This window comes from Stenella coeruleoalba, assembly GCF_951394435.1.
Source record: "Stenella coeruleoalba genome assembly, chromosome: 16".
Taxonomy (NCBI): Eukaryota; Metazoa; Chordata; class Mammalia; order Artiodactyla; family Delphinidae; genus Stenella; species Stenella coeruleoalba.
The window spans coordinates 9,582,770-9,609,513 of NC_137162.1; the positions used below are offsets into that span (position 1 = coordinate 9,582,770).

At 50.0% G+C, this 26,744-nt stretch overlaps 1 protein-coding gene across 3 annotated transcripts in view; it reads right to left on the reverse strand.

The window, feature by feature from the left end:
* TACC2 (transforming acidic coiled-coil containing protein 2) overlaps positions 1 to 26,744 on the reverse strand; it is a 169,341-nt gene that overhangs the window by 34,459 nt on the left and 108,138 nt on the right. For all 3 annotated transcript variants that reach the window (XM_079899174.1, XM_079899175.1, XM_079899173.1), the window contains 2 exons: positions 14,483 to 14,619; positions 3,197 to 4,508 (listed from right to left, as the gene is read on the reverse strand). In XM_079899174.1, the coding sequence (XP_079755300.1) occupies positions 3,197 to 4,508; positions 14,483 to 14,619 (1,449 nt within the window). The remainder of the gene's footprint in view (positions 1 to 3,196; positions 4,509 to 14,482; positions 14,620 to 26,744) is intronic.

Below are 26,744 nucleotides of genomic sequence, written 5' to 3' on the forward strand. Positions count from 1 at the left end.
ACGTAAAATTTACCATCTTCAACGCTTTTAAGTGTACAGTTCAGTAGCGTGAAGTACATTCACATTGTTGTGCAACCAATCTCCGGAACTGTTTTTCGGAGATGAAACAATTTTTTAAAAAATGTCTTTCCTAACCACGACTAACAACTCTGGTCTCTCTTTTTTTCCCCCTCGTATAAATAACTGGGGGCTGAGGGGGAGGGGAGGAGAGGGGAGGACCTAGGCCAAGGGAGCATCAGCTCAGACTCCAGAGGAGTCAGAAGGGGCTTTTAGCACAGACGCCTCCCTTAAGTCTACTGGGTGGTCAGGGGTGCATCTCCACTATCAGAATGGAGGCTTCTCCACCTGCAGATCGGCCCCTGCCCCCTGGTCTCAGGCCCCTCCGTGGTCTGGTCCTGCCCCCAGCAAGGCAAGGGCTTGTGCGGGGGTCCCCCTCACCTTAGACCACCCCCCTCCCCTCCCCTGCTCTAAATGTTAACTGGGTGGACAGAGCAAATTGGCACCAAGTTCCTCCTCGTGTTCTCTGGAATGAAACGCTCCAACAATGGCTTTCAGTCATGAAAGAAATACCATAAATGGTTATTTACAGCATTTATGACATTTGCCATGTGAACAGTGCAATCACAGCTTGAAGCATATATTTATCCATGCATATAAAGATACAACTGTGTATTTTACAGTTGCTAAATGGCTCTAAAATACCAGAGAAATCCCTTGGGCAGAAGAGAGCCTGAGAGATTCCACCCTATCCTGGGGCTGCTGGATGTCTGGGGCCAGGCCAGCTCCTCGTGGAATAATGGAGAGGCAGAGAAAGTGCCTGTCCTTGGGCCCCCCGGGAGCAGCCCACAAGATCTCTCCTGGCCAGGGAGGCAAAGCAGTCCAGGCACAGCGGTGGTCTGCTCTGTTGCTCTGTCTCCCTCAACAAGGCGACCCCCAGATGGCATGCTGATACCTAGCCCGGTCCTGCTGACCCAGAGCAGCCTGGCGATGGCTCTCACAGCCGTGTGCTCCACTGAGCTGACCCTGCGTTTCAGGGGGCTCCCATCAGTCTCAATTTGAAACAGCGCAAACATTTCTGCTTCACGTGTAGCCAGAACAAGTGGTAGCGGTTGCTGCCTGAGGTTGGACTGGGTGGTTATTTTAATGTGAAGCCACGATACTTTGAAAGCAATCGCCCAATTTCAAATGAAAGAATGGGATGAGAGTGAAAAAAAAAAAATGTATGGGTTTCAGATGAAGACGTCCAATAAGCAAGGGGAAAAAGAAACTTCCATTCCTGACAAGCAGGCAGATGTTGGATAATCACGTTTTCACAGCCAAGCAGTTTCATTTATGCTAATCACGATGAAACAGATAAATAACCTCTGCTACTGGGAAGCCCCGTGCCCCATCATTCCCAGGCCCGCCACAGAAATACGCAAGGAGCAGCCATGGAAAGGAAATAAAGAGCTTGGAAGCAAAAACAAAGGCAGAAAAAAGCACATTTAGTGTAAGAGGCAGATTCCGTTTAATTTACTTACAACAGAGAACACACAGACATCACGTCTTCAACCATCCTAAGACAAGAAGACAAAGAAAAAGAGAGACAGACAGAAGGAACTGACAAAAATGGTCAATCTGCAGACAACTGGTTAGTAATGGGTTAGAGGCTCCAACAGCCCTCCGCTGCTCTGCTTGGAGTGTGGGCCACATCCCCGCTTTCTGGAGAGGGGCTGTCAGAGAACGCCTTCCTCTCTTGGTCCCAGTTATCCCATAAAATGCTGGTGGCTCAAAGAGCTTTGTCACCCCAGTGTAGGATTCCAAGCCATCTGCCCTAGAGGGAAGACCCGGAGATGGGTCAGCTTCCCCAACCTCGGTTAGCTACCTCTGATGACAGAACAGAAGAGAACCAAGCTACCCGCGGGGAAGGAGGAGGTAGTGGCTACAAACTGGCTCTCATCCCCCAAATGAGATATTAGCTTTGAGATTTGGGCCTTTCAGATTTCTCCGGTTTCAGGCTTAAAACAAAGCTTCCAACAAAGATGCTATGGAATCTTTAAGGAGGGCCTGGTTTGGCCGCTGATCTAAGAAAAGTCCCATTTTGGGCCAGGACTGTTTCCTCTATCCAACACCGGACAGAGGTAAGGCGATCCAAGGCCAAAGCCTGCTTAGAGACCTTCTTCTCAGGAAGCCCTGGGTTCTTCTCAAATGTTAAATGCTTGGGGGAGCCCAGAACGAGAGGTAAACAGGTCACCATCTATCTCCATTTGTGCCAGGCAGACTCGGAGGGGCCAGCAGCTATGGTCTGTGCTGCTGAGTTGCGCCAGCAGCCCGGTCTCCTTGGCCTTGTTAAATTATTGACGCTACTACATGAGTGCAGAAAAGCTCCAAGCACCAAACCACCTACCCTTGGACCAAAGTCCTGAGGATGGACCGGTAGCCATCCGAGTTGGAGCTGGGTCTTGGGATGAATTCCAGAGGCACGGACACGTAGTGTTATGCTCAGTCTACTTGGCCAGTGTTTGGATAGCAGACCTGATTATTAATGGCCTCCTGGGGACTGTGGGGACTGCTTCTCCCTTTCAGGTTGCATTGACCTGTTCTGGACCTACAGGGCCTGTGGACGCTCGTCTATGAAGATGACTACACAGGGCTGAAGACAAACGGGCATGCTTCTTACACGTTAGCTGGGGTACAGGAAGGGGCCCAGACCGGACCTCTCTCTCTCTCAAGGGCTTCCCAAGCCTACTGTGTTTGCCTCCTGGGCTAATGTCTCCTTAATGGGCAGAAACAAACACTACAAATTTTAATAATATAAGGGCAGATCTCTTAGTTTTGAGGCCACTCCAAAAAGCAATTCATGTGTTAAACAGAAAATGCCAAGTCACCAACAGGGAGGCTGACCAGACCTCCACTGGGCTGCTCCCTTTCCATGGTTCCCACACTCTCCTGAAGTTGAAAGTCAGGTCTTCAGCTACAAGTAAAGCTTTAGACCACTGACTAATTGAGGCAAAAGATCAATGACTCTAGACCCAACGGGATATGTGGATGGGAAAAGCCAGCACCGTGGGCGCAGAGAGGAATGAAAACAGGTATCCTGCCGCAAACATGGTGGCACTGCAGCCAATGGGGGACGGGTCATCCAGGCACGTGAGCGACAATCACAGCCAATGCTCAGCCCCGACTCCGATCTTACCACCTGCACCCCTGAACTTACGTCTTGAGGGGCGTCTTCTTCTTCTTGGCGGGCTTGTTCAGCCCATCCCCGTCCACTCCATTGGCTTCGACGGTACTGGCTGGGATCTCAAAGGAGGCTGGGGATTTAGAAGGTGAGCTGGGGGTCTTAGAGCATGTCTTAAAGGGCTCAGTGGACTCGTCACAGGCGTCCGGGTCAAAGCTGTATGACTGTTGGGGCAGTTTGGGAGACTCCTGCATTTTTGAGGTGGAAGAAAAAGGGTTAAAATTGGGGTCATCCCACTTGTCAATATCAAAGGTGTAGGTACCTTTAGCGATAGGGATGTCATTGGGTTCAGCAGGGGATCTGGTAGGCGAGGCAGGAGTGTTGTCGAGTTTTTCGGGTGTTTTTTTCATCTTTGGCCTCCTTAGGGGCATTTTGGCAACCGGCTTTTTGCCTATCTTTTTGGTGGGAGGGGGGTTTTCCTGCTGGGTGTCCCAACTACCCTTGTCCTCAGAATAGTCAAACTCCAGCCTCACTGAGAGGCCTTTGGCTGGGGAGTCCTCTTGCCCCCCAGTATCCAATGGGGACACCTCCACCACCTCTGGGGCCGTGGCAGGAGACAATGCTTTCCTTCCAGCGAGGGGTGAGTTCTGCACTCTGCCACCCCCAGAAGCTGGGGGGATGGCCCCTTCTGCACCCTCGGAGTCCAGAGGGCAGGCAGCCTTGGGCACAGCAGCAGGTTCTACGGGTGCCTCCTCCGATAAGGCTGGTCCAGAACCTTCCGTCTTGGCCGATTCCGTTTTCGTCTCGGCGATTCGATTCTCCTCGCTGGGGTCGGGACTCTCTTCGGCTGGCTCTTGCTGTGTCTCTTTCACTGGGGGGGTTTCAGGGGGTTTCTTAGTGGTCTGTTTCTTTTTTAAGGAAGGTGGCCTCGGTTTCTTAGTTCGCTTAAGGGTACTGGAAGCACTGCTCGAACCCGTGCTATGTGCATCCGGGGCCGGGGCCGCGGCCTCGGGGTTGCCTGAGCAAGAAGCACCATCAAAGTCACCGGCTTGCAGGCTGAGCGAGCGGGATAACGTCGACTTAGAGATGGGGACAGAGTCCGTGGACTTCCTCCGCGAGCTCACCTTGCAATCCTGATTCTTAGAGTCTGAGGAGCGAGGCTCCAAGGTCTGAAAATTATCCACCAGCTCGATGTTGTCAAAGTCCAAGTTGTAAGTCCCGCTGCTGGCTATCGGCTTGTCTTCATCGAAGACGGAGGAGAAGGACTGTGTCGGAGGACGGAAAGGACTTCCTTCCACCGAGCTGCTGTGGGGGCCATCGGGGACACAGACCGGCTCAGAGCCACATCCTGAGGAAACGGAGACAAAGCCGTCACTGAAGGACACAGGACACTTCGGACAGTCTCTCATCCCATGCCAGACTACAACCCTCTAATACCAGAGCCCCAGGTCAGCCCACCCATCACTGGACAGGCATGCTGCTTGGGTACAAATCCTGCTCTCACCCATTGGCTCCAGGGTCTGGACAAGCTGACCCTCAGCTCTCTCATCTGTAAAGTGGGAGCAATAAGGGCTGTTTAAGGAATAGCTCAAATCCTTGTCATTCAAAGTACGTTTACCAAGTGCCTGATCAAACAAAGCACCTGTTCTGGGCGTTGGGTATTCAACAATGAACGAAATCTTTGCCCTTCTGGAAGCTACATTCTTTAGGGAGAAGACAGTCAAGGAACAATAAACAAGTAAAACGTATGGACTGTTGGACGGTGACGAGTGCTATGGAGAAAAAGAAAGCCAGGGGAGGGGTGTTGCAATTTTAAAATAAGGCAGCTGGGCAAAGCCCTCCAAGGAGGAAACACTGAAGCCAAGATCAGAAACGAGGTAAAGGCGTGAACCAGGGGGATACCTGCGGGGGGAAGCATCCTAGGCAAAGGGAACAGCAAGTGCAAAGGCCCTGGGGTAGGCGCACATCTGGTGTGTTGCAGAAGTATCAGAGGCCAGTGTGGCTAAAGTAAAGGAGAGGAGCAGGAAAGGAAGACAGAGAAAGAATGCAAGTAAAGCATAGTGAGCCTTTGGGAAATACTAGTTGCTATCATCATCCAGCCTGCTCTTGACTCGTCAGAGCCTTTATCTGGAGGCCCAGGGCAACTGCAGCAGGACTGAGCTCGCCCCGTCTGCCACCTGTCCCGACTCCAGGGATCCCCGTGATCTCTCCCTCCAACCCTGCCTGCCATGCTCCTCTTCTTGGCCTTCCCTCTCATCCATCCTCTCTCCTTTTTTCTAGAGCTTCTTCCCCGTTTCTCCTCCTCCCTCAGCCACTACCAGCCAAGGAGGCTGATCCTTATTTTAAAACATGCTGCGGGCGCTCCAGATGCTGGCCAAGATATTCCACCATCTCATGACCCCACTGCTCTGCTGGGATGCGGCCAGCCTGGCCTTGGCTACCCTGGGCTCTGCCTGCACCAGGCAGCACCTTGCATACATTTCTGGCTTCACAGCTGTCCTGGGCAGTCAAGATGCCAGAAAACGATTGGCCAGAAAACTGAAAACGTGTCCCTAGACAAAGGGGAGAAAATGTTGCAAAGTGGCCTGCAGAAGAAGGAATTCAAGAGCTGGCACAGGGACTTCCCCGGCGGTCCAGTGGGTAAGACTCCGGGCTTCCACCGTAGGGGGCGCAGTTTCGATCCCTGGTCGGGGAACTAAAATCCCGCATGCTGTGTGCAGCGGCCAAAAAAAGAAAAAAAAAAAAAAAAAAGAGCTGGCACGTATATGACTTGGGACGGCATTCCACTACAGGAGTTATATCCTGCAGTACCCACCCCACCCCTTGCCGTGGGTTGCCAGATAAAATATAGGATGTTCAGTTAAATTTGCATTTAGAATAAAAGAATACATTTTTTAGTGTAAATATGTCCCAGTCACTCACTGTGTATCTGCGATTCTAATTTAATTGGACGCTCTGTATTTTTGTTCGCTAAATCTGGCAGCCCTAATCCCTCATTCCAACAAACCAACAAGGTTTGAGAAATGCTCACGCACCCCCAAACTGGCTTCCTACTGTAGATTTTCCTCAGAGCGGTTCATGCTCAAGGCAGCACACCCCGAGGTGGTGAGCACTTAGCAGAGAACCGGAGACGAAGACAACACGAGGAAACTGCCGGCCTCCTGAGTTCAGGAACTGGTCTCGTTTATCTTCGTTTTCCCTGGACCTGCCACACGTTCTCTTGCCAGCTCAATAAATGCCTCTGGCATTGAGATCCCTTCCTGGAAGCAGGTCTATTCGCCAGCCATGGTTTCAAACCTTCCCTTCTCTTCTGCATCCAAAGCCACCCCAAGCCCTACTTGGAGCAGATGTCCTAGAAGATGGGAGCACTTGCTTGAAGGCTCTCAACCCTTTTTGCCAAAAGATTCCTCCGTGTCTCGAAAACACTCCTGCTTCATTCTCATCTCAAAAGATGTCCCCTCCCTTCTTCTTTCTACAACCGTCTCCCTCCCTATTTCCTCCAGAGACTGGCACCCTCCGGCACCCCATCCTCGCATCAGCAGTTGCCTCCCCTTCCTGCCCTGGACACACAGTACAGAGGGCACCGAAGGACCAGGGGACTCAGAGGACCAGGTGTTTCAAGTGGGCCTTGCAGGAGAGAGAAAGGGCCTCAGCCCAGCCCATCATTTCCAAAGCAAGGCCCACAACTGCTGACCTGCGTTCTCTCAGGCTGCTACGCATACCCCAGCAGCCTGAAGAAGGAAGCCTTTCGAGGCCCTTCAGATGTCAGGAGTTCTCCCCAGACCGTGCAACAGTCAGCAGATATGCAGCTCAACCATCTGCTAACTGTTTTCCCCAGAAGAAAAGCTCTCTGACGGCTTAATGTGGCTTTCCTCTTTAGAACTGACACACCCTAATTAAATCATCATGGACCAGGAAATCGAGTCTCGACACAGGGCTTCTTAGCCTCGGCACTGTGGCCATCTCAGGATGGTTAGTACTTTGTCGCAGCGGGCCCAGCCTGTTCATTGTAGGATGTCTAGCAGAATCCTTGGCTTCTGCCCACTAGATGCCATTAGCATCCCCCCACCCCAAGCTGTGACAACAACAATATGTCTAGAAATTACCAAATGTTCCCTGGGGGGGCGCAATAATCCCTGGTTGAGAACCACTGTTTTATTGTCTGTTGACCGGAGCAGGGCTGGGAGGGCCCTTCGATGCTCTTCAGAGAAAACTTTAGACCAGAGAAATGGGTCACTGCCACGTGCAGGCCTTGATTTTCCAAAGCAAGTGTGGTCCAACTGGATTCCCGGTCCCCCCCACTGGATTTCTAAATGTCCATACATCGTATCTGCATGAAGACAATTTATTCATTCATTCCTATATGTCAAACAATCTGGCTGCCTCCTATACGTCAACCACTGTGGGGCATGCTGTGGACACAGAGGTAAGGAAGGATCCATCCACGTGCTCACGTCCTCTGCCTGCTGCATCCCAACAGCGCAGACCTGGGCAACGCTTGCCCTGGAGACCAACGCCTTGTCCTGGCTCCAGGTTCTGGCTCAGTCTGAGGACAAAATCAGCATCTTTGGTTCATGATACCCAAAGGATTACTAGATGGTGCCCGACATATCAGTCAGCTCAGGCCACCAGAACAAAGTCCACAGACCAAAGGGCTTAAACAACACAGCTCTGGAGGCTGGAAGTCCGAGGTCAAGGGGTCCACAGGTTTGGTTTCTCCTTGACTTGCTGACGGCCATCTTCTCCCTGTGTCCTCACACGGCCTTTGCTCTGTGTGAGCTCATCCCTAACGTCTCCTCCTCTTCTTACAGGGACGCCAGCCCTAATAGGTTAGCGCCTTACGACCTCATTTAACCTTCGTCACCTCCTTAAAGGTCCTATCTTCAAATACAGTCACACTGGGGGGTCAGGGCTTCAACATATGAACTTGAGGGCACACAGTGCAGTCCCTAACTGTGCTAGGCAATACAATCCCCGAGCTAAGGAAAAAAGAAATGTGTTCGGAAACAAGAGGGGATTCCAAGGAAAGGGAGAAAGCCAACAAGGGGCAACCGATGTCACCCAACTCTCACACTGCTGTCTTCAAAGGCCACATCCCTTAGCCTTGCTGACTGCTTCTAACTGGAGCCCGTACTGCCAGCTGTGTTGTGCTGCTCCCTCCGCCTCCCCCCACCCCACCCCCACCCAGCTCACCCTGGGCAGGAACCCACAGGCCCAGAGGCCTAAAGGTGCCAACACAAGGCACCCCTGCACTCAGACGCTTAGCCTCATCCTGTATATCAAGCGTAAATGGTCTTGTGCACGGGGAGCCCAGCTCTAGATCCTTCCAAGTATGTGAATAATAATCGATTGCAATCAATAATGTTTATTCTGGAAAAGGCCTCCATTTTTTTTTGTTTGTTTGTTTGTTTTGCGGTACGTGGGCCTCTCACTGCTGTGGCCTCTCCCGCTGCGGAGCACAGGCTCCGGACGCACAGGCTCAGCGGCCACGGCTCACGGGCCCAGCCGCTCCACGGCATGTGGGATCTTCCCGGACTGGGGCACGAACCCGTGTCCCCTACATCGGCAGGCGGATTCCCAACCACTGCACCACCAGGGAAGCCCAAGTCCTCCGTTTTAAGTAGGCTAATGAGAGATAAATAGAGCCTGACTCAGTCCTCATGCAGCATTTTGCCTGAGATGCTCACTGAAAGCCCCGACTTGTGGCTCCTCCCTGGCGAAGCAGTTCAGCACGGCTGGGATCAGGGCTCGGAACGCCCATTTTCACAGGTGCCACAGGTGGCTCCCAGAGCAGGGAAGTCGGGCCCGGGCTAGCTCATGTCACCTGCTTCCTATCAGGACACAGTCTAGTTCTTCACATCTCCGGGGGCAATGTTTTCACATGTGGCCACAGATGTGGCTTGGAGGATCAGCCTGGATGGCTTGGACTGATCTTTGAGGTGAGTTCTGATTGCTTATGGGGACTCAGCGGTGTGGGACGTCAGGGCAGGTGGAAGTGACAGGCAGATGCGGTCCCTGTGTGTCCACTCTCTGATGTGGTCACTAAACCCAGAACGGACCAGCAAGAGAGGCAGGCAGCCCATGCAAAATCGGCTTCTCTCCCAGACCCGGGAGGCTTCCGGACTCTCACGCAGACCCTGCTGGGTCCCGAGGACCTCCATACCTGGCAGGTCTGTGCCCGCTGCTTCCTGGGTACCTGCCTTGCTCTCCCACATCTATGCTCTCAAACCTGCCTTCAGCTCCCAAAGGCTGAGGAGCAGCCCTGCTTGAGGCTCTGTGGGTCACGACAGCTATCGACTGGGGTGACTGTTTGCAGATGGAGAAATTCTCTGTGAAAACAGGTTGGATCCACCTGAGCTGGACGTTGAGTGCAGTCAAGATCCTCCAGCGAGGTCATTAAGGGCAGACAATGTGAGTCCAAAGGCTCAGGGCCCTACCAGGTTCTTGGTGTGCCCCCCAAGGTGCCCAGGGCCACCCCTGGCAGGTTATTCAACTCCTCTGAGCCTCAACCATAAATCAAGCATTCTTGTGAGGATGAAACAGGAGGAGCACGTAAGCACCTAGTCCCGGGTACAGCAGTGCCAGGAAACAGCAGCCGTGGGCCCCAACTCTTACACACGCCACCGTGACCCCACTCCCTGTGCCCCTGCCCCAGGACGGGAAGGGCTCTCGCCTGGCCGAGCTCTCAGATGCCTCCTCGCCTGATACCAGGAGGCTTCCTGTCTCTCTGCGGCGGGCACCCTGCACTTCAACCTCAGAGGAGATGAAAGTGACGATATGTATGGAGACTGAGTCCTGAGACGTGAAAACAGAAGCCCCTGGGTGCAGTAAGCTCCCTTCTGGGTCAATCTGCAGACAGCAGTCCACACACGGCCACGTGGAGCACAACTGGAGCCTCAACGAGGCCACCCTCCCCGCGGAGCAGTGAGGAAAGGTCGAGGCCAAGTAGGGCACGGGCGGCTCCGGTCACCTCCAAGGTCCCCCACACCGGCCTTCCCCGTGCTGGGCATCCTCCCAGCGACAATGAGCAAACAGCGCTTCCCCCACGCGGAACCGTGTCTCCAGAGGGAGGGCAACTGTAGGATGGAAACCCGCCCCTGGTCTCATAGACGGGCTTTCCTCACTGACCATCTACTTGCCACCCACCTGGCAACCGCATGGCCTACCCTCTGCCTCGGATGTACCGGTTCATCTCGCCTGCACAGAGAGCAACTTGATTTCCAAATGGAAGGGAGTCGAGAAGCGGGGATTCTGATCCCACAGCCCCTCACTTGTTTTGAGACCAAGGTCAAGGTCCAGAAGCCCCACATCTCACTGGCAAGCAGGTGACGAGATGCCCAGTACAGGGATGCTGTGAGCACTGGGGCTCCTCCCCTTGCCTGAGATGGGATGAAACTTGCTAAGAACCTGGCACAGGACTGGCACATGGCAGACATGAAATGGAGCTATGATTTAATTATGTGACGTTTAATTATGTCCTTCAGTGGTCAGTTTTGAGTTCTAATAATGCAGCCACGCGTCCTGATCACAGAACCATGAAACGTCGGAGTGGGAAGGATCTCAGAGGACTCACGGGTCACCTGCTTCATTTTACAGATAAGAAAACGGCTCAGAAAGTGATTTAGTTATATATATATATTTTTTTTTTCTTCTTTTTCAGATTCTTTTCCATTATAGGTTATTGCAAGACACTGAAAATAGTTCCCTGTGCTCTACAGTAGGTCCCTGTTTAACTATTTTGCACTCAGTAGAGTGTTTATGCTAATCCCAAACTCCTAATTTACCTCCCACTCCCCCGCTATCCCCTCTGGTAACCGTAGGTTTGTTTCTTATGTCTGTGGGTCTATTTCTGTTTTGTAAATAAGTTCATTTGTATCATTTTTTTTGGAATTCCACATATAAGTGATATTATATGATGTTTGTCTTTCTCCGTCTGGCTTACATCACTTAATATGATGGTCTCTGGGTGCGTCCATGTTGCTGCAAATGGCATTATTTCGTTCTTTTTTAATGGCTGGGTGGTATTCCACTGTGTATATATATGCACTGCATCTTCTCCGTCCATTCATCTGTCGATGGACTTGGTTTGCTTCCATGTCTTGGCTATTGTAAATAGTGCTGCTATGAACAATGGGGTGCACGTAACTTTTCAAATTAATTTTCTCCCGTTTCTTTTCAATTAAAGAGGTTAATTTCACTTTTATTTTTTAGTTAATCTGTCTATAACGTAGCAACCTAAGGTAAAATCATGTCCTCGCTGAAAATAAGATTTAATGACTAATCCACATAGGCAGTTACATGTTTTTGTATCATGAGCTAAACCATCAGTTTTAACCAACTATGCAAGAATTATAAAGCCATTGAAATAAAAGTCATAAAGCCTTGAGTGACCATCCCTCGTTAGACTATGTTAATCAATGGTAAATGCTAAGAGCCTCTGGAATGTATATTTACCTAATAACTAGTAAAATCATACAATCATTAAAAAAATCTTAGGTCAGTTATTAAGAAAAAAAAAAGAAAAAAAACTGGGCTCAGATAAGCCACACCCTGGCACAGCCCAGACGAGCGGCAGACACATGGGGGCCAGTCACATCTCACCCATTATCCTGTCCCGTGCAGCACAATCACGCTGGCAGCACCCAAGGTAAGGTGACAGATTATTTTGTAAAATTAAGTTTCCAGGAGGAAACATCACGTCTTTATTCACAGCCAAAGGTCTCGTCTATTATTTCCTGGGGTTCTTCTGGCACCTTTAGCAACAGCGCAGGCGCTCTGCAGAGGCAAAAACCAAACAGCAGATTTTCCTCTCTTGCCCTCTCTCTCCCTCGGTTCCCAGAAGGAAGCTTTCTTCTCCTCTAGCCACCTCCACAAGCAAGCACAGCGCCCCTTTAATCTGTACCGTCCCATGCTGTCCACAGAAGGGACCAGCAGACTTTTCTAATGAGTGTGACAAATCAGCTGGATCTTTGTACAGCCCAAGACAGGGGGGCTTTAGGCAGACACAATCCCGACCGTAAGTGTCCTTATTGTATAATCCGCATACATGTAGCTTCACTGGGAGGAGGAGAAGCATAAAGTCAGACTCCAGCCAGGGTAATCAAAAGTTCCATGGGGCTGTGACTCATGGCAATTCACGGCTCCAACCCCTTCCACTGGGGGATCTCTCTTAATCCTCTCCATAGTGTTCATTCTTTCAAAAACTACCATCCGAGCAAGAGGTGAGTGTTGTGCACGCGTGTGGGTGCGTGTTTAAGAATGGAGATTGTTCTTTGCTTTGTTGAAAGAGAAGTCAGGAAGAAGGAACAAAGACAGGCTGAAGAAAAGAACAGAGGTGGCAAACCAACCCCAGAAGCGCTATGTGACTGGAAATCCCACAGGACGCACACGTGCCCACAGCAATGACCGTCCTCTGGACTCTGCGTGGCGCTTGGGGGTGGACCACGCACTGTCCTCGGCCTTCATTCTTCTTCTGACATCTTTCCTAAGGTATCCCACACATGTGTAGGCATGAACTTATTATACCCATAAGGATAATTTATTCTTAATTGCACATTTGACCTAAGGATTAAAATGTGTTTGTCATTCAGCCACTTTCCATTAAAACCTTGGGGCGAATTTTTTACAATATTATAGGAAATGGAATTTTTACGTTCTTTATTATATGAAAGAAAGTTGGGGTGCAAACGACTCCCTGAGAAATGTAAGCAGCCCTTCCTGCGTCTTCCCCACCTTAAAATCAAATAAATTCCAATAATTACCCTCTCAGAGCTCAGTGCCTAAACGAACTTTGCAGCATCAGGTACTACTAACTGATAAGCTGTCAAAAGGGGAGAATATGAAAACTGCATTTATCAGACACCAGCAAAGGTATCTCTCCTCTTCCCCCAGCACCATGGAGCACATTTGCTTAGGAACAAAGCTCCAGGAGTATCTGCCCTAAAACTATGGCCAGCTTGAAGCCAGAGCAGCTAGAAAGAATCCCATCCATTTCTTTCTAAAACCAACATTAAGGTCAAAATCGTTTTTTATTTTGCAGTTCACCTGGCTCCTGGCCAGGGCGAGAGTACAAATGGAGGCCGGGCCCCTGGCCTGTTCCTTCTCTCCCCAACCTCCATCTCTCACCAGGGGCAGCCTCGAGCACAGGTGTGTGGACAACCCACCTGTAAGTCACAGCCCCATCCTTGGCATCTCCTTGGCTGAAGGGGGCAAACGTGGGCACAGTCAGCCTTGGGAAGACGGGCCAGGAGATGGGGACGGGGTGGGCCCAGGAAGTGGCTGCCCCCAGGTATCCAGAACACGGACAGGAGGAGTTTGGCTCTGCAGACTTATCTCGCTGCGAGGGCTGTGGCCCCAGGAAGGCCAGAATGGGGCCCTCTGAAGTTCAGGGTCCAGCTGAGGCTGTCCGGCTCTGAAGACGGTACTACCTGGCCCCCTGATTGGCCTGTACGGCCATTTCTGAGACCACCTGGCCCCCTGACCAGCTTGTGAGGCCATTCCTAGCAATCCCCATCTCCTTCCAGGCCTCATGTTAAACTTTAATGCTTGAGGTGGTCCCACCCCTGCTGGTGTAACTGAAGGCAGCACACAGAGGACTCCAGCCAGTTGGGCAGGCTGGGGGCTGGGACAGGAGGTCTGTCCTAGCCTTCCCCATCCTCCCAATCGCAGTAGTCACCACATCTGAAAGGTACATAAAGGTCTTTGTTCTAAGTTCTAAGTCACACTAGGGGGTGTGGGAAAGTGATAAGAAATCTGGATAATTTGAAGTTAATGAGGAATAAAGGAGTCATCCCTGCACAGACGCAGCCATCCATCATTTTCTCTTCTTGCCCATTTACTAATTATCATCCCCAAGCCCACAGGGGCAACGTTTTTAATAAAAATGCAGGTTCACATGGGCGATCCAGAACCAGTACTCTTATGGGAGCAAGGGGCCAAATGTCAGAATCTAAGATTGCACCAGAGAATTCCATGACCCGCACAAACCCAGTTCTGGACGTCAGCTGAAAGGCACCCAGAGTTAAATGCATGGTTTCCCCAGAGGCCTCCCCTAAACTTCTGCAAAGCAGACACAAAATAGCCCACTGTATCTCCGCACCCTTAGTTTACACCACATCAAACCAAGCCCGGAGCTGAGAGGCCCCAGAGGCTGGTGACAATCTAAGGAGCTCCAGCCCCCCGGGGTGTGTGCCCTCCTCCAGCCCCCCGGGGTGTGTGCCCTCCTCCAGCCGGGTCCCCCGAGGAGCCGCTGTTGAGTCTTCCTGGGGCTCAGCCGCAGGGCTGTCCCCAGGCCTCCCCCAGGGGCGCCTGATCCTTGGTTACCTGGTTCTTCTGGGGGAGGCGGAGCGCTGACCTCGGGTTCTGGAACGACTTCAGAGGGTGGCGGAGGTGGGGCCGGTGGAGCTTTGACGGGGGTCGTTGACTCCGGGGTCTCAAATGCTTCTTCAGAGTCAGAACTCCTGATGGAGAGAGAGGGGGTGGAGAGCAGGTTAGACAGTGGCCGGGGCTGCGTTGGCTCCGAGGGGCCAGTGCTGGGGAGCTGTGCACGGCCTAATGACCCCTCCCAGGACCGGTGCAACCAGTCTCACTGCCCAATTAAACGGTCCGAGGCCAGCCGTGAGCAAAGTCACTTCTCAGCGTGATTCCCAGGAGTGAAACTCGTTATCACCAGCTTTGCGCCCAAATGATGGAGTCTTTGAACTCAGCTCTACACAAAATACGTATTTCTGGCCTTAGTGGCAAATACAAACAGTGGAATCTTTTGATCAACGTTGGCTCGTGTTATTTTGGCAACAATTCAGGCAAAATGATATGGAAGCATTCCCAGGGACACTCTGTGATTCCAACACACCCATAGGACCCTCACTCCACAAGACAAAATCTCATTAGGTCTCTCTCCCCCTCATCCCATCATTCTCTCCCACTGCCTTTCTTTCGTAGCACAAAACCTGTTATTATAGATTTAGTCACTTTCTAATCATGTTAATGATCTTTCCCTTCTATTGAGCTGAAAGGCCAAGAGGACAGCCTGTTTTGTTTTGTTTTGTGTTTTTTTTGTTTATCACTGCATCCCCAGCCTAAACATCTGGTAAGTGAATACATGAATGAATGAGAGCTGGCAGGTCAGGTGGAGGACATGTCAGACTAAAACACAAAGCACGGCCCCCCTGCTGATCCCAAGAGTGTGAAAATGGCCCTCGCTGGTCTGCAGCAAAGTCTCCTCTCAAGGAAGATTCTTCAGCCAGAGAGATGAACTGAAACTCCATCCAGAGGACGCCCCCCACCCAGGAACAAGGGGATGCCACTCACCGAACTAAAGCCTTATCCTGGGCTCGAGAAAATCCAGAGCAGACAGTCCTCCTCCATCACCCTGCTTCCACTGAGGACTCAATTTCAAGCCAGAAAGGATGAGGCACCCCCAAATCACTGAGCCAGGCATGTGTCCTCAGGCTGGAGTGCAGCTCCTTACATGCTCAGGATGCACAGGGGTCCATGGTCCCAGCCCCACCACACTCTGAGGATGCCGGCGTGCAAGCAGCAGCAGCATCACGTGGGCTCATTTCCGTCTTGGGATACTTTAAATAGATCAAGATGCCACTCACTTACTTGCAACAAGGAAGGTGATTATCAAGAGGGTGGATACTTAGGATGGCTGCTGGCACGAGCGACCCAGCCGGCGATTTGGCAGAAGATGTATAATCAGGGGGTGACGCATCAGGTGTGTATGGAACGTGAAACGCTCACAGCGCAGAGCACCAAGATATCAAAGGACCAGTGTCCTCTGCAGAAGTCAGCATCTTCTAAAGACCATCTGCCAGCCGGCAGAGAACACCACGACAAACCAATCCCTCCACAGTCAGGCAGGACAGGAAAAAAAGGCCATTTGGTGAGTTCTCCTTCAGGAAATCTACATCGATGTTTTTACAACTTGTTTGTCAGAGACTCACTTTGTCAGAGCCAAAGATTCCCCCACCCCCATCCTTTCAAGGACCCTGGCTCCTCCAACCTGCCACACAGCCCTCCAGGGACAAAGAGACGAACAGAAACATCAGAGCTGCTTTTGATGGGATCCAATGAGCCGAAGCCTGCATACTATTAGATTTCATTAGTAAAGACTGAATTCATACAAACACGACAGAGGCCATGCTGACTTTTACAAACACACGTTAATATTAACAGACTTAGCTTTTGTCTAGGGGGGAAATTTAAGATCCACGCCTGGACAACAACAGATCTAGGTGCCTGACGTTTTGCAGAATCTGTTTACGGGTATGAAAAACACAAGGAAGTTATGCAACCGAGCATCAAAGAGAAAGAGGAGCTTGGATCTGTGTGGTGGGCCCCGGGTGTCGCCCTGGCCCCCAGCTTCACACACGTCAGGGGCAATGCTGAAGAGATACACGGAGACAACTTGCCTCTTTCCTGAGTTTCCTTGAAGGACCTGCAGACTGGAGTCCCCACTGCCGGTCACCGTTGTCCACATCCACCGGGCCCATTCCACCGGGGGCCATGTCCACCAGGAGGCAAAAGCCATCTCCGCTGAAGAACAGCTTCTGTCGCCCCAATTCCCACCCCTAATTCCTTTGCTGGTATCTCTGGGATCTGAATCTTTTTAAGATGTCACGAAAAGGTTAGCTGCACCGCCAGCCACAAATGTTGTGAGAGCTTCCCCAGCCTCCAGCAGAGATACTGAGGGAGAGACTCTGTGCTCTTCCCATGGCTTCTGCATCCCCGGGCCCTGGTGATGTGTGGCTTTAGAGCACAAAGGGCCCCTGATCTTTCCCAAGAGCACAAGCAAGCGACAGGGAGGGCCGGACGCTTGTGGATTCAAGCTGCTGAATTCCAATGAGGTCTCCCCTGCTTGCAGCTGCCCAGCTGGCACACCTGCTTGGAAAGGACCACCGTTCCCCACGGCCCCGTGCAGGACGCAGTGCGTGAGAAGGGCAAGGGTACACCAAGCCCCTGTGTGGTTCCTTGCCTTGTTTACCGTGAACTTTTCTGCATCAAAGCATCAGAGGCTACCACGGACCCCTAGAATGCCATTCACTTCCAGCACTTCCTGCATTGTTTTCATATTTTCACTCCCTCTCCCAGGAGCGGAGAGCAAGCTAATTAGAGGAGGCGGATAGCAGCTTTTTAAGTTAGCTCTTTTCTCCCTATTCAGTTTCTCAGGGGGCTCAAAAACATTCCCAAGAGCAGGGATTTCTGCAGTCCCCCCACAGAGCCTGGACATAAAAATAAAGCAGCATTTCAGAGTCCCAATGCATAAAAGCAGTTCCCATCGGCTGCTTGATTATTTTTTCCTACCAAAAGAACCTAAAGCACAGGAAATTATTCTGCAAAGGCTCCACACTTTTAAAATGAAAAAGTAACTGATTTAATTTGCCAAGAAGCTGTATTAGAAAGAGAGATGTGCCATTACAGTCTGCCAAAACGACTCTAAATTGTAGGGAAATATATTCAGCAGGATATGCATATCTAGGTTCTCCAAATAAGGAAATATGTAAATACATGCAAATACGGTAAGGTATATGCACTTCCACAGTGTAAAGACATACCTCTTAATGGCCAGGCATGAACTATAATGACTTTAATTCCTAGCATGAAGAGCGTTCTAATAACTATCATATGCTGAGCTCTTTGTTATGTGTCAGGCACTGGACTAGGCCATCTGTACATTTCTCTACAATCTGCAAAAACATCCTGCTGCTGGAGAGCAGGCCCATTTTACAGAAGACACAACTATGGTTTAGAGAGGCAAATGACTTCGCTGAGGCCATCCAGTTAGTAAGCCAGGGAAAGCAGGGCTCATGTCTAGAACGGTCTGCCTCTAAGATCTGTGCTGTCTTACTACATCAGTGGCTTCCAAACCTTTTCAGCAACAGAACTGTTTTTCCAAATGAATCTTCCATGAAATTCCTATGCATAGAGACAAGTAGTATTTCACTTATTTTGTAAGCTCAAGGGATAATATATTCTAATTATAAAGTCTATTATTGAGAACAATTAAGCTATTTTGATGAACTTGAAAATCTGACCCTGAGGGTCGGGGATGCCAACTGCAGCATTAGATCTGTTGATTCCTCTCCTGGCTGCACATTATTAAGAAAAGTCCCAGGGACTTCCCTGGAGGGCCCGTGGTTAGGACTCCGTGCTTCCACTGCAGTGGGCCCGGGTGCGAGCCCTGGCCGGGGAGCTAGGATCCTGCAAAAGCTGCACAGTGCAGCCAGAAAAAAAAAGAAAAGAAAAGTCCCGATACTCACCGATGAGTTAACCACAAACAACACCTGTTTTTAACAGCTTGTCCTGTGACCATGGAACATTCTTTAATAAGGCAGACAAGACAGGAGAGCTACCTAACCGGGCAAAACCAAATTAATCTATCAGCACAGGACCATATGCTGGTGGCATCCAACTCCACACAGTGCGTGTGTACAGAGAAAGGAAGATGGAAATGTGTAACCGAGTGCGGACACGCTGTGCTGCCTGCTGAGACCTGAGGTCTACCAAGCTCCCCGGTGCGCTGGTAAAGTTTCTAAATATCTTTTCAAACACTTTTCTCAGATTCTGGAGAATCTCTATAGAGTGCTGAAGCCCACAGAGCACAGCTTGGAAACTTCTCTGCACAACAACGAATACGGTCCCTCTATAGACGGCATACTGTGTCAAAACAGTATTTTATGGCAGCTGTCCCCAAAGCAAGACAGCCGGCAGAATGTAGAACCCCGAGGCCTATTCACCTATGTTTTTGATTTGGTTTAAATATGTTTGTGTTTTACTTCTATAAACGACAACAACAAAGTAGTATAAGATCACTCACATAATATAATAATAATATAACATAGTATGATATTAGTATAATATATAATATAATATAATTAACATATTATAATATATACACATACATACATATATATACAAATACACGTGTGAATGTGTATCTATAAATAAAACGTCAGAACCTTTTAATAGAGAAGAACTATGAACGCAGTTTTCCAGCACATCATTAAACGGTTACATTTTGCTTAAGTTTTACTAGAGCTAATTCAAGGGCTTGGGAGAATACATTTTAGAGACCACAGAATCTTCCAACTTTGAAGCTGGTAGAAAACTTAGAGACTCCTTCCTGCTCCAACACTCTTATCACGTCTTTTTAAACAGGTGAGGAAACTGAGCCCTGGAGAGCTAAAGTGATTCCCAAGGCCACCAGCCCATTCGTGGCAGCCGTTCTATAGAACTGGGCTTGCCTGCAGGAAACACTGACTCCAGATAACAGCTTTCTTTTCTAAATATAATGTTCCTCCCACCCTGGAAATCTAAAGTTACCTATACTTACAGGTTACCTGATTATCAAGACACCCTGTGTGATTAAGCGTTGCTAAAGTGGAGGGGACGTTTCCACGTGCGTATCAATTTCCAGATCAATTCCTCAGAATTCCAGTGTACAGTCCCCACTGTGAAAGTGATTCGGGGGACATAGGTTCTTGTCACCACCCACCAAGAGTGAAAGGACACAGTGCAGGCACTTGAGAGGTGGGGGGCTTCCCAGGACACGAGCCCCAGCCTCTGAGCTCCTCGTGGAGGGACCACCTGAGCGAGAAGTGAGCCCCTTCTCCTCCTACCCACCCCCTCCTTGAAGACAAACCAAGGGAAAGGCAGAGCGCTGGCCCAAAGCCCCGACTCAGGGAGGACGGCTCGAATCCTCCAGGTCAGAAGACCACCGTCCCGCCCGAAGGCAGAGGGAGACCTTCCGGGAACGAACCTGAGCTCTCGAGAGATCAGACGTCTCGTTCATCTCTGCAGCTCACGTAAGAGTCTGATGGATTTGTGAGTGAGCAGGTATCTTTGAAACTGATGTGCACTAAATTCTACTCATCAGAACATTCTGCTGTGAGAGCCGTGTCAAGAAAAGCTGTCTCTGCCCCAAACACACACACACATGCTTCCCTCCTGCCTAAAACAACTTGGCCGGACTGGTCATTTTCTCGGGCCGACTGAAAAGGGTGTTTCACTTTAATTTGCCCATCCCGGACACAGAAAAGGGATTTGCTCAGCAACCGCTCCTCAGTATATAGGTAAAGGGAGAACGTGATTTCAACACAACCAAAGGCTGGCTGGGATGCTTCTTGGACTGTCAGGTGACTGAGGGGCCCACGGTCAGGTGCTGTCTCTCATGAACACAGAGCCAGCTCTGGCAAGCCAGGCAGCTAGGATTTTCAGCCTGACACTCTGGGGAAAATCAACATAGATGCTAACACACGTATCCCAAGATTCTTGGCACCTAGCGTCTGTCGGGCTATAAGCCAGGTCCATTTTCAGATTCAAGTAGCTTTCACTTGGTGGCTACATTGAGACGTCAGCAGGGTTCAAAAGACACTGGCCATCAACTCACTGGCCACCTCTGGGTTAGGCTGCTGCCCCAGCAAGAGAAATGCAATCACAAAGGGAAAGACTATACATATATAGAGGAGTCCCACAGACCTGGTGATGGCCAGTTGTAAATTGACTATAGTTGCAAGAAACAGGAACCGACTCAATAACTAAAAAATGGAATTTATACAGAAATGCTATGGTGGCTGAGGAGTCAGATTTGAAGAGATAGGGAGGAGAGTCCAATTGGCCCACCTTGGATCGCATGCCCATCATTTAGCTAGAAGAGGGTAGGGAACCCTGATAAATAAGCAACCCATCCAGACCCAATGGAATGGGGGAGACAGAATGTCCCCCAAAGAAATCAGAAGTTGGAAATGGATGGTATTCAGTCCATCAGCTCTCACGACACTGTAACTACGTCACTCACTGTAACTGTGTGACCTTAGGCAAGTCACTCGACATCCCAGGCCCTTGGATTGTTTGTCCAGTAAGTGGGGAAATAACTGGAAGGATAATACTTCCTTCATATTATTACGGCTCCAAGTCTGCCCTTGGCTTCTAACCATTAGAAATTTGGGGGAATGTGATTTGCTAGCAAGTTAAGTCTTCTATTTTATTTGGTCTTGCCTACGGAGTTGGGCATGAAAGAGAGTCTGGAGGCCACACACAGAACGGGATGGCTGTCCTGCCAGGAGGTCCGTGGACACAAGTGCATCCATGAGAATGTGGACACTCTCAGAGTCACACTGAGCCGGCCCTCATCCTTCCCTCAAGGTGCACACAACCCCCGTCTGCCAGGGACAGGGGTGAGGGCTCGGTGTGGCACTACGCACGTGTGTGTACGCGTGTGCCCGATGAACCCCCCCCGCCACACACACACACACACACACACACACACACACACACACAGAGTTAGCTCTGAAACTGACTTAACTGCAATGACACCAGAAACTTCACAAAAGAGAAGTGACTCTACTGGCTGCGGGCCTCATTGCAGGCAGTGAAGAATCAACGCTGAATGGGCTCCGGACTCGTGATTCCACAGATTTGTAACCGCATCGTGTTATGCCTTCCTGGAGAAAGGCCAGACTGAATCAAGTCTCAGGAGAAATAAAGAGAGAAGGGACCCAGATGGCCCTTTTATGTCCTGACCTTCACGCTGATACTCCTGAAATCTCATCTTTGTAGCCTGACGGCTTGGTTGAATAACTTACATTGGAATCTTTCAACTCAGATTCTTAAAAATCTAACTGGATATTTATGGATGCTAGCAAGAAAAAGATAGGCAGATAAATAGCACCTATAAAGCCTAAGTGGTAAAAGAGACAGAAAAACAAAAGGAGAGGATGCAGAAACTCAAAGAGAGCAGTAATGTTTGGCCACAACCACCGGGGCTTTTTCTAGGACCTGGCAAGTAACAAACCCTCCCTCAGAACCGCATACTGTTAATGAGGGTGGGTGGGTTTGCAAGTACAGTCAGGAGAGTTCCGAGCTAAGTGGTAAGTAGAAAAACAGCAAATCAGGGACTTCCCTGGTGGTGCGGTGGCTAAGAATCCGCCTGCCAGTGTAGGGGACACGGGTTTGAGCCCTGGTCGGGGAAGATACCACATGCCATGGAGCAACTAAGCCCGTGCGCCACAACTACTGAGCCTATGCTCTAGAGCCCACGAGCCGCAACTGCGGAGCCCACGTGCCACAACTACTGAAGCCCGTGCGCCTGGAGCCCGTGCTCCGCAACAAGAGAAGCCACCGCGATGGAAAGTCCGCGTGCCGCAACAAAGAGTAGCCCCCGCTCGCCGCAACTAGAGAAAGCCTGCGCGTAGCAATGAAGACCCAATGCAGCCAAAAATAAATAAATAAAATAAATAAATTTATAAAAATACCTGAGCAAATTAAGGAATATAGTATGAGCTTATTTGGGGTACAATAATTATATATAAACGTAAACACACATAAACACATATATATTTACATACACATATATACCTATGTAGAGATGGTCCAGAACACAAGGAATTGAACACAGCTGGGACCTGATTAGCTGGATGTCCAGAGTGACACCATATAAGAGAAGGCGCCGACAAGGAGTTTGGAGAAAGCAGAGTGGCAGCTAGAATGCAGCCAATCCCCTCCGCACAGTTCAGGGCAGACACGCCCACGTGGGCCAGCCCCCTCCAGGCTCTACCCGCAGGGGTGCAGCGGGGCCACCCTCCAGGTGCTGTCACCGCCTGCAAGAAGCATCCGTCCTGCATCCAGGGCTCACCTTCCACACTCAGCGAGCATCCTTCTGATTTCAAGGTGGTTTTCAGGCACCTGGGTACCAGGATGGGGGTGCCCCAAGCAGGGGCCAACGTTTTACAATTAGTACCTCAGAGCTTCCTCATCCAGCCTCTCACGTGATCCTCACCACGTGGATTTCACTCCATGACAATTTCAGCAGGACCTGTCAGGTGCTGGGCACCTGGGCAGCTGAGTCAGACAGATCGGCTCCCCATCTCGAGAAGCTTGAGTCCTCCTCCATAGCCACATGGCTCAGCGACTTGCCGAGGGCTCGGAGCCAATACCAGAGCACGTGTCTTCCGTCTCTTGTCCTAACCCAAGTACCGTCCCTTACGTCCTAGAGGCTCCTGGACGTTGACAGGCTAGACTCCTCATTTGCAGATCAGTCTCTGGTACATTTGGGTGCTGTCAGTTTCCCAGAGCATCCTCACCTCCAAGGCAACAGATCAAATGGAGTTTCTGCATCTGGGTCCACGACTGCCCGATGGGGGGTATCCAGCCAGGCCAGCCTGGGTCTCCTGCCCTACTCACTCCCTCTCCCCTTCCTTATGGCCACACCTTAACTCCCTCCCCCTCATTCAACCAGTGTATGTCTAGGCACCCTGGCCCTGGCATCCTGACTACAGTGGCTTGAGGTTTTTAGAACCTACAGGGAGTGATGAGGGGAGGTCATGGGCCACCCAGACCTCTGGGGTCAAGAAAGTGGCCTCTGTTGGAGGTCAGATCAGCCCCTGAAGTCTGTTACCCTCATCAATCACATCCTGGGCAAAGGGTAATATCATCACAGAGTCAAGGGAGACTGAAATGCTGACATCCTAGGACAGACTCTTTCAGGAGGCCACAGGATTTCCGCTTAGCAGAGAGCAGGGGTGGCTCTGGCCTTAGATTCCTGGTTCCCAAGTTCTTTAGATCCAAAGTGTCCTCACCTGAGTGTCTGTCTCTCTCTGTGTGTCTATCTCTCTGTGTCTCCATTTCTATTTCCCTCCCTCCCCTCCTGTGCGTGTGTGCGTGTGCGCACGTGTATGTGTGTCCCCTCCCTTGCCTAGCTCCCCCGCCATGCCATCCCCCTCTCTAGTCAAAACAAGAAAAGGAGCAGTGGAGGCTGCCCTGCTAATTTGATTCCTGCACTTTCCATCAATAATTTAAAGCTCATGCATTTTGACTTTATAAAATTCTTCATTTATAATCTTACCTTTAAAGTGGTCCTTTAAGGCTTTGCAAATTATTGTTAATAATGGCCACTGGAGAAAGGACTTGAGGGCTCTTACTGCATCAGGCATTAACATCCCTATACTCACCCCTTGTAATGTTTCACTCAGTATAAATACATTACTGAGTCACGCTGAGAAGTCCTTGTCCTTAACAAATACATATACACCTTCCATGTAGATTTCAACCAGCGTGTTAAACCCTGAGCATCCCAGAAAGCATGGCGAGTTCCTTGTGAGACCCAAGCAGCTGGGATTATTAACGCAACAGGGACCTACAGATTCTTGTTTGTAGAAAAAGGTTTTTGTCTCCTTGGCCTTCCCTGGGTTCCAAAGAGCAGACTCAAGCAGTTACTAATTAGGAAGTGAGGGAATGCAGAAACAAAGGAAAAGCAGTAAAGAAACAATAGTTCAGGGATAAAACAGAGTCCTAGTTCCTCCTGAAGGTATCAATATATACAGAACAAGTGGACACATGTTTTGCAGGAACCAAGACCCTCCGGGGTGGAGGATGGTGACTACACGCTGACCACAAGTACGCAGACCCCAGACTGGTTGGAACCAGAAGGTTGATGACTGAGATTCCCTAAACGTCATCCTGTCACCTCACCACCAACCAATCAAAAGAAAGTTATCCACCCTGCAGCCCTCACCCCAAATGTTGCCTTTAAAAATCCTTCCCAGACTTCCCTGGTGGCACAGTGGTTAAGAATCTGCCTGCCAATGCAGGGGACACGGGTTTGATCCCTGGTCCGGGAAGATCCCACACGCCGCGGAGTAACTAAGCCCGTGCTCCACAACTACTGAGCCTGCGCTCTAGAGCCCGTGAGCCACAACTACTGAGCCTGAGCTCTAGAGCCTGCGAACCACAACTACTGAGCGTGCGTGCCACAACTACTGAAGCCCGCACACCTAGGGCCAGTGCTCCGCAACAAGAGAAGCCACCGCATGAGAAGCCCGTGCACCGAAACGAAGAGTAGCTCCCACTCGCCACAGCTAGAGAAAGCCCGTGTGCAGCAATGAAGACCCAACGCAGCCAAATATAAATAAATTTTAAAAAAAGAAAAAGTACCTTCTTTTTAAAAAAAGAAAAAAAATCCTTCCCTGCAAACCTTTGAGGAGTTCAGGTCTTTTGAGCATGAGTTGACCATTCTCCTTGCCTGTCGCGCTACAAATAAATGCTGTACTTTCTTTTACCGCAATCCAGCGTCAGTAGATTGGCTTTGCTGCAAAGCAGGCGAGCGGACCCAAGTTCAGTTCAGAAACAACACCCTCCTGGGGAAGAGAACAGTGACCTTCAGCGACGCATCTGGAGACCCTGATGCTTTGACAACAGAGAACATGCTTCCAGAGTGGGTTTAGATTTTGCTATATTTCACTTATCTGAACCAATACGTCCCACAGCCTCTCTCTGCTAATCAGAAAGATGAATTCTCCAGGAAACCTCTTTCCCAGCTCTGCTAAGTGAATGACAACCTGCGGTCCACTGTGGGTCTCAATGAGCCTCCATCGCGATGCTGCACACAGAAACAAGATGTACAAACCTGAACTCGGGATGGGTGGCCAGAATACTTTTGTAAAAAAAAGTCTGACATTTAGAAAGTTTGAAAAGCTCATTTTCTACCACTGTCTGCAAACAGCGCTTCTGTATAATAAAGAAGGAGGAGGATGCCAATCTTTTGTCCCTTTCTTTCCCATCTCTTTACATGATAAAAAGGAAAAGAACAGCTTGTAAACAGGAGGCCAGTTGCAGAGAGTAAGTATTGTTCAACGCCTTGAAAACATGCTTTTCCCTGAAGGCACTGCCTGCCTCAGTGTGTTATCATGCCCTCTCTCATACAAGCCGCAGCGACATCAACGCAGTCTTTGACCTACTTATTAAAAATTCTGAACTGATAAAATCTAAGTGAAAGCACTTTCTTTGTGTATAAGATAGGAATTTATGATTCTGATCATTTTGTAGATGAACAGAGCACAACATTCACCAAATATAAAAAATGAGATCAACAGATCTGGTTCTAAAAGTCCTGCTCTGCCACCTGTGAGGTGAGCCACCTGGGACAGTTTCTGTAACATCCCTGGGCCGCAGTTTCCCCGTCTATGCAATGCGCATAGTAGCGAGTAACAGGTGGTGGTACCACCAGCCATATGGGGTTACTGTGAGGAGTGAGTTTATACCTGGGAAATGCCGTGCCCAAGCCCAGGCAGTTCGAAGGCATTTACTCTCTCCAGTCCTTCAAGCGTTAAAATTCTACAACCAAGATTATTGTATCCATCACCTAAACATAATCAGAGAAACACTAAGCATAGTCATCTTTTCTTTAAAGCCCCCTGTAGTCAGATGACAGCTGTACCAATGATTCCTGAGTTTTCTACAGAGCGATGAGAAAAGAGTGTGATTTTCTTGTTCTTCCCACACACCTAACACCAACCCCCACCCCCAGACACATACGGCTAAAAGGGCTGTGGGCGAGGAATTGTAAAATTAAGCAAGAAACTTCACTCGACTATTTACTGAATTAATTCACAGCCACTAGGAGAGAAACTATAATCAACAGAACAGAAGTTATAGCCCCTGATCTACGTTTTTAAAAGGTCTTTCTGGCTGCTCAGAGAACAGCAGCAGGAGCAGGAGTGGGAAGCGGGGCGGGGGGGGCGGGGTGCGGGTGAGGAGATGATCAGATCAGCAAGGAGATAGGAGAATCCAGAAGGGAGAAGATGGG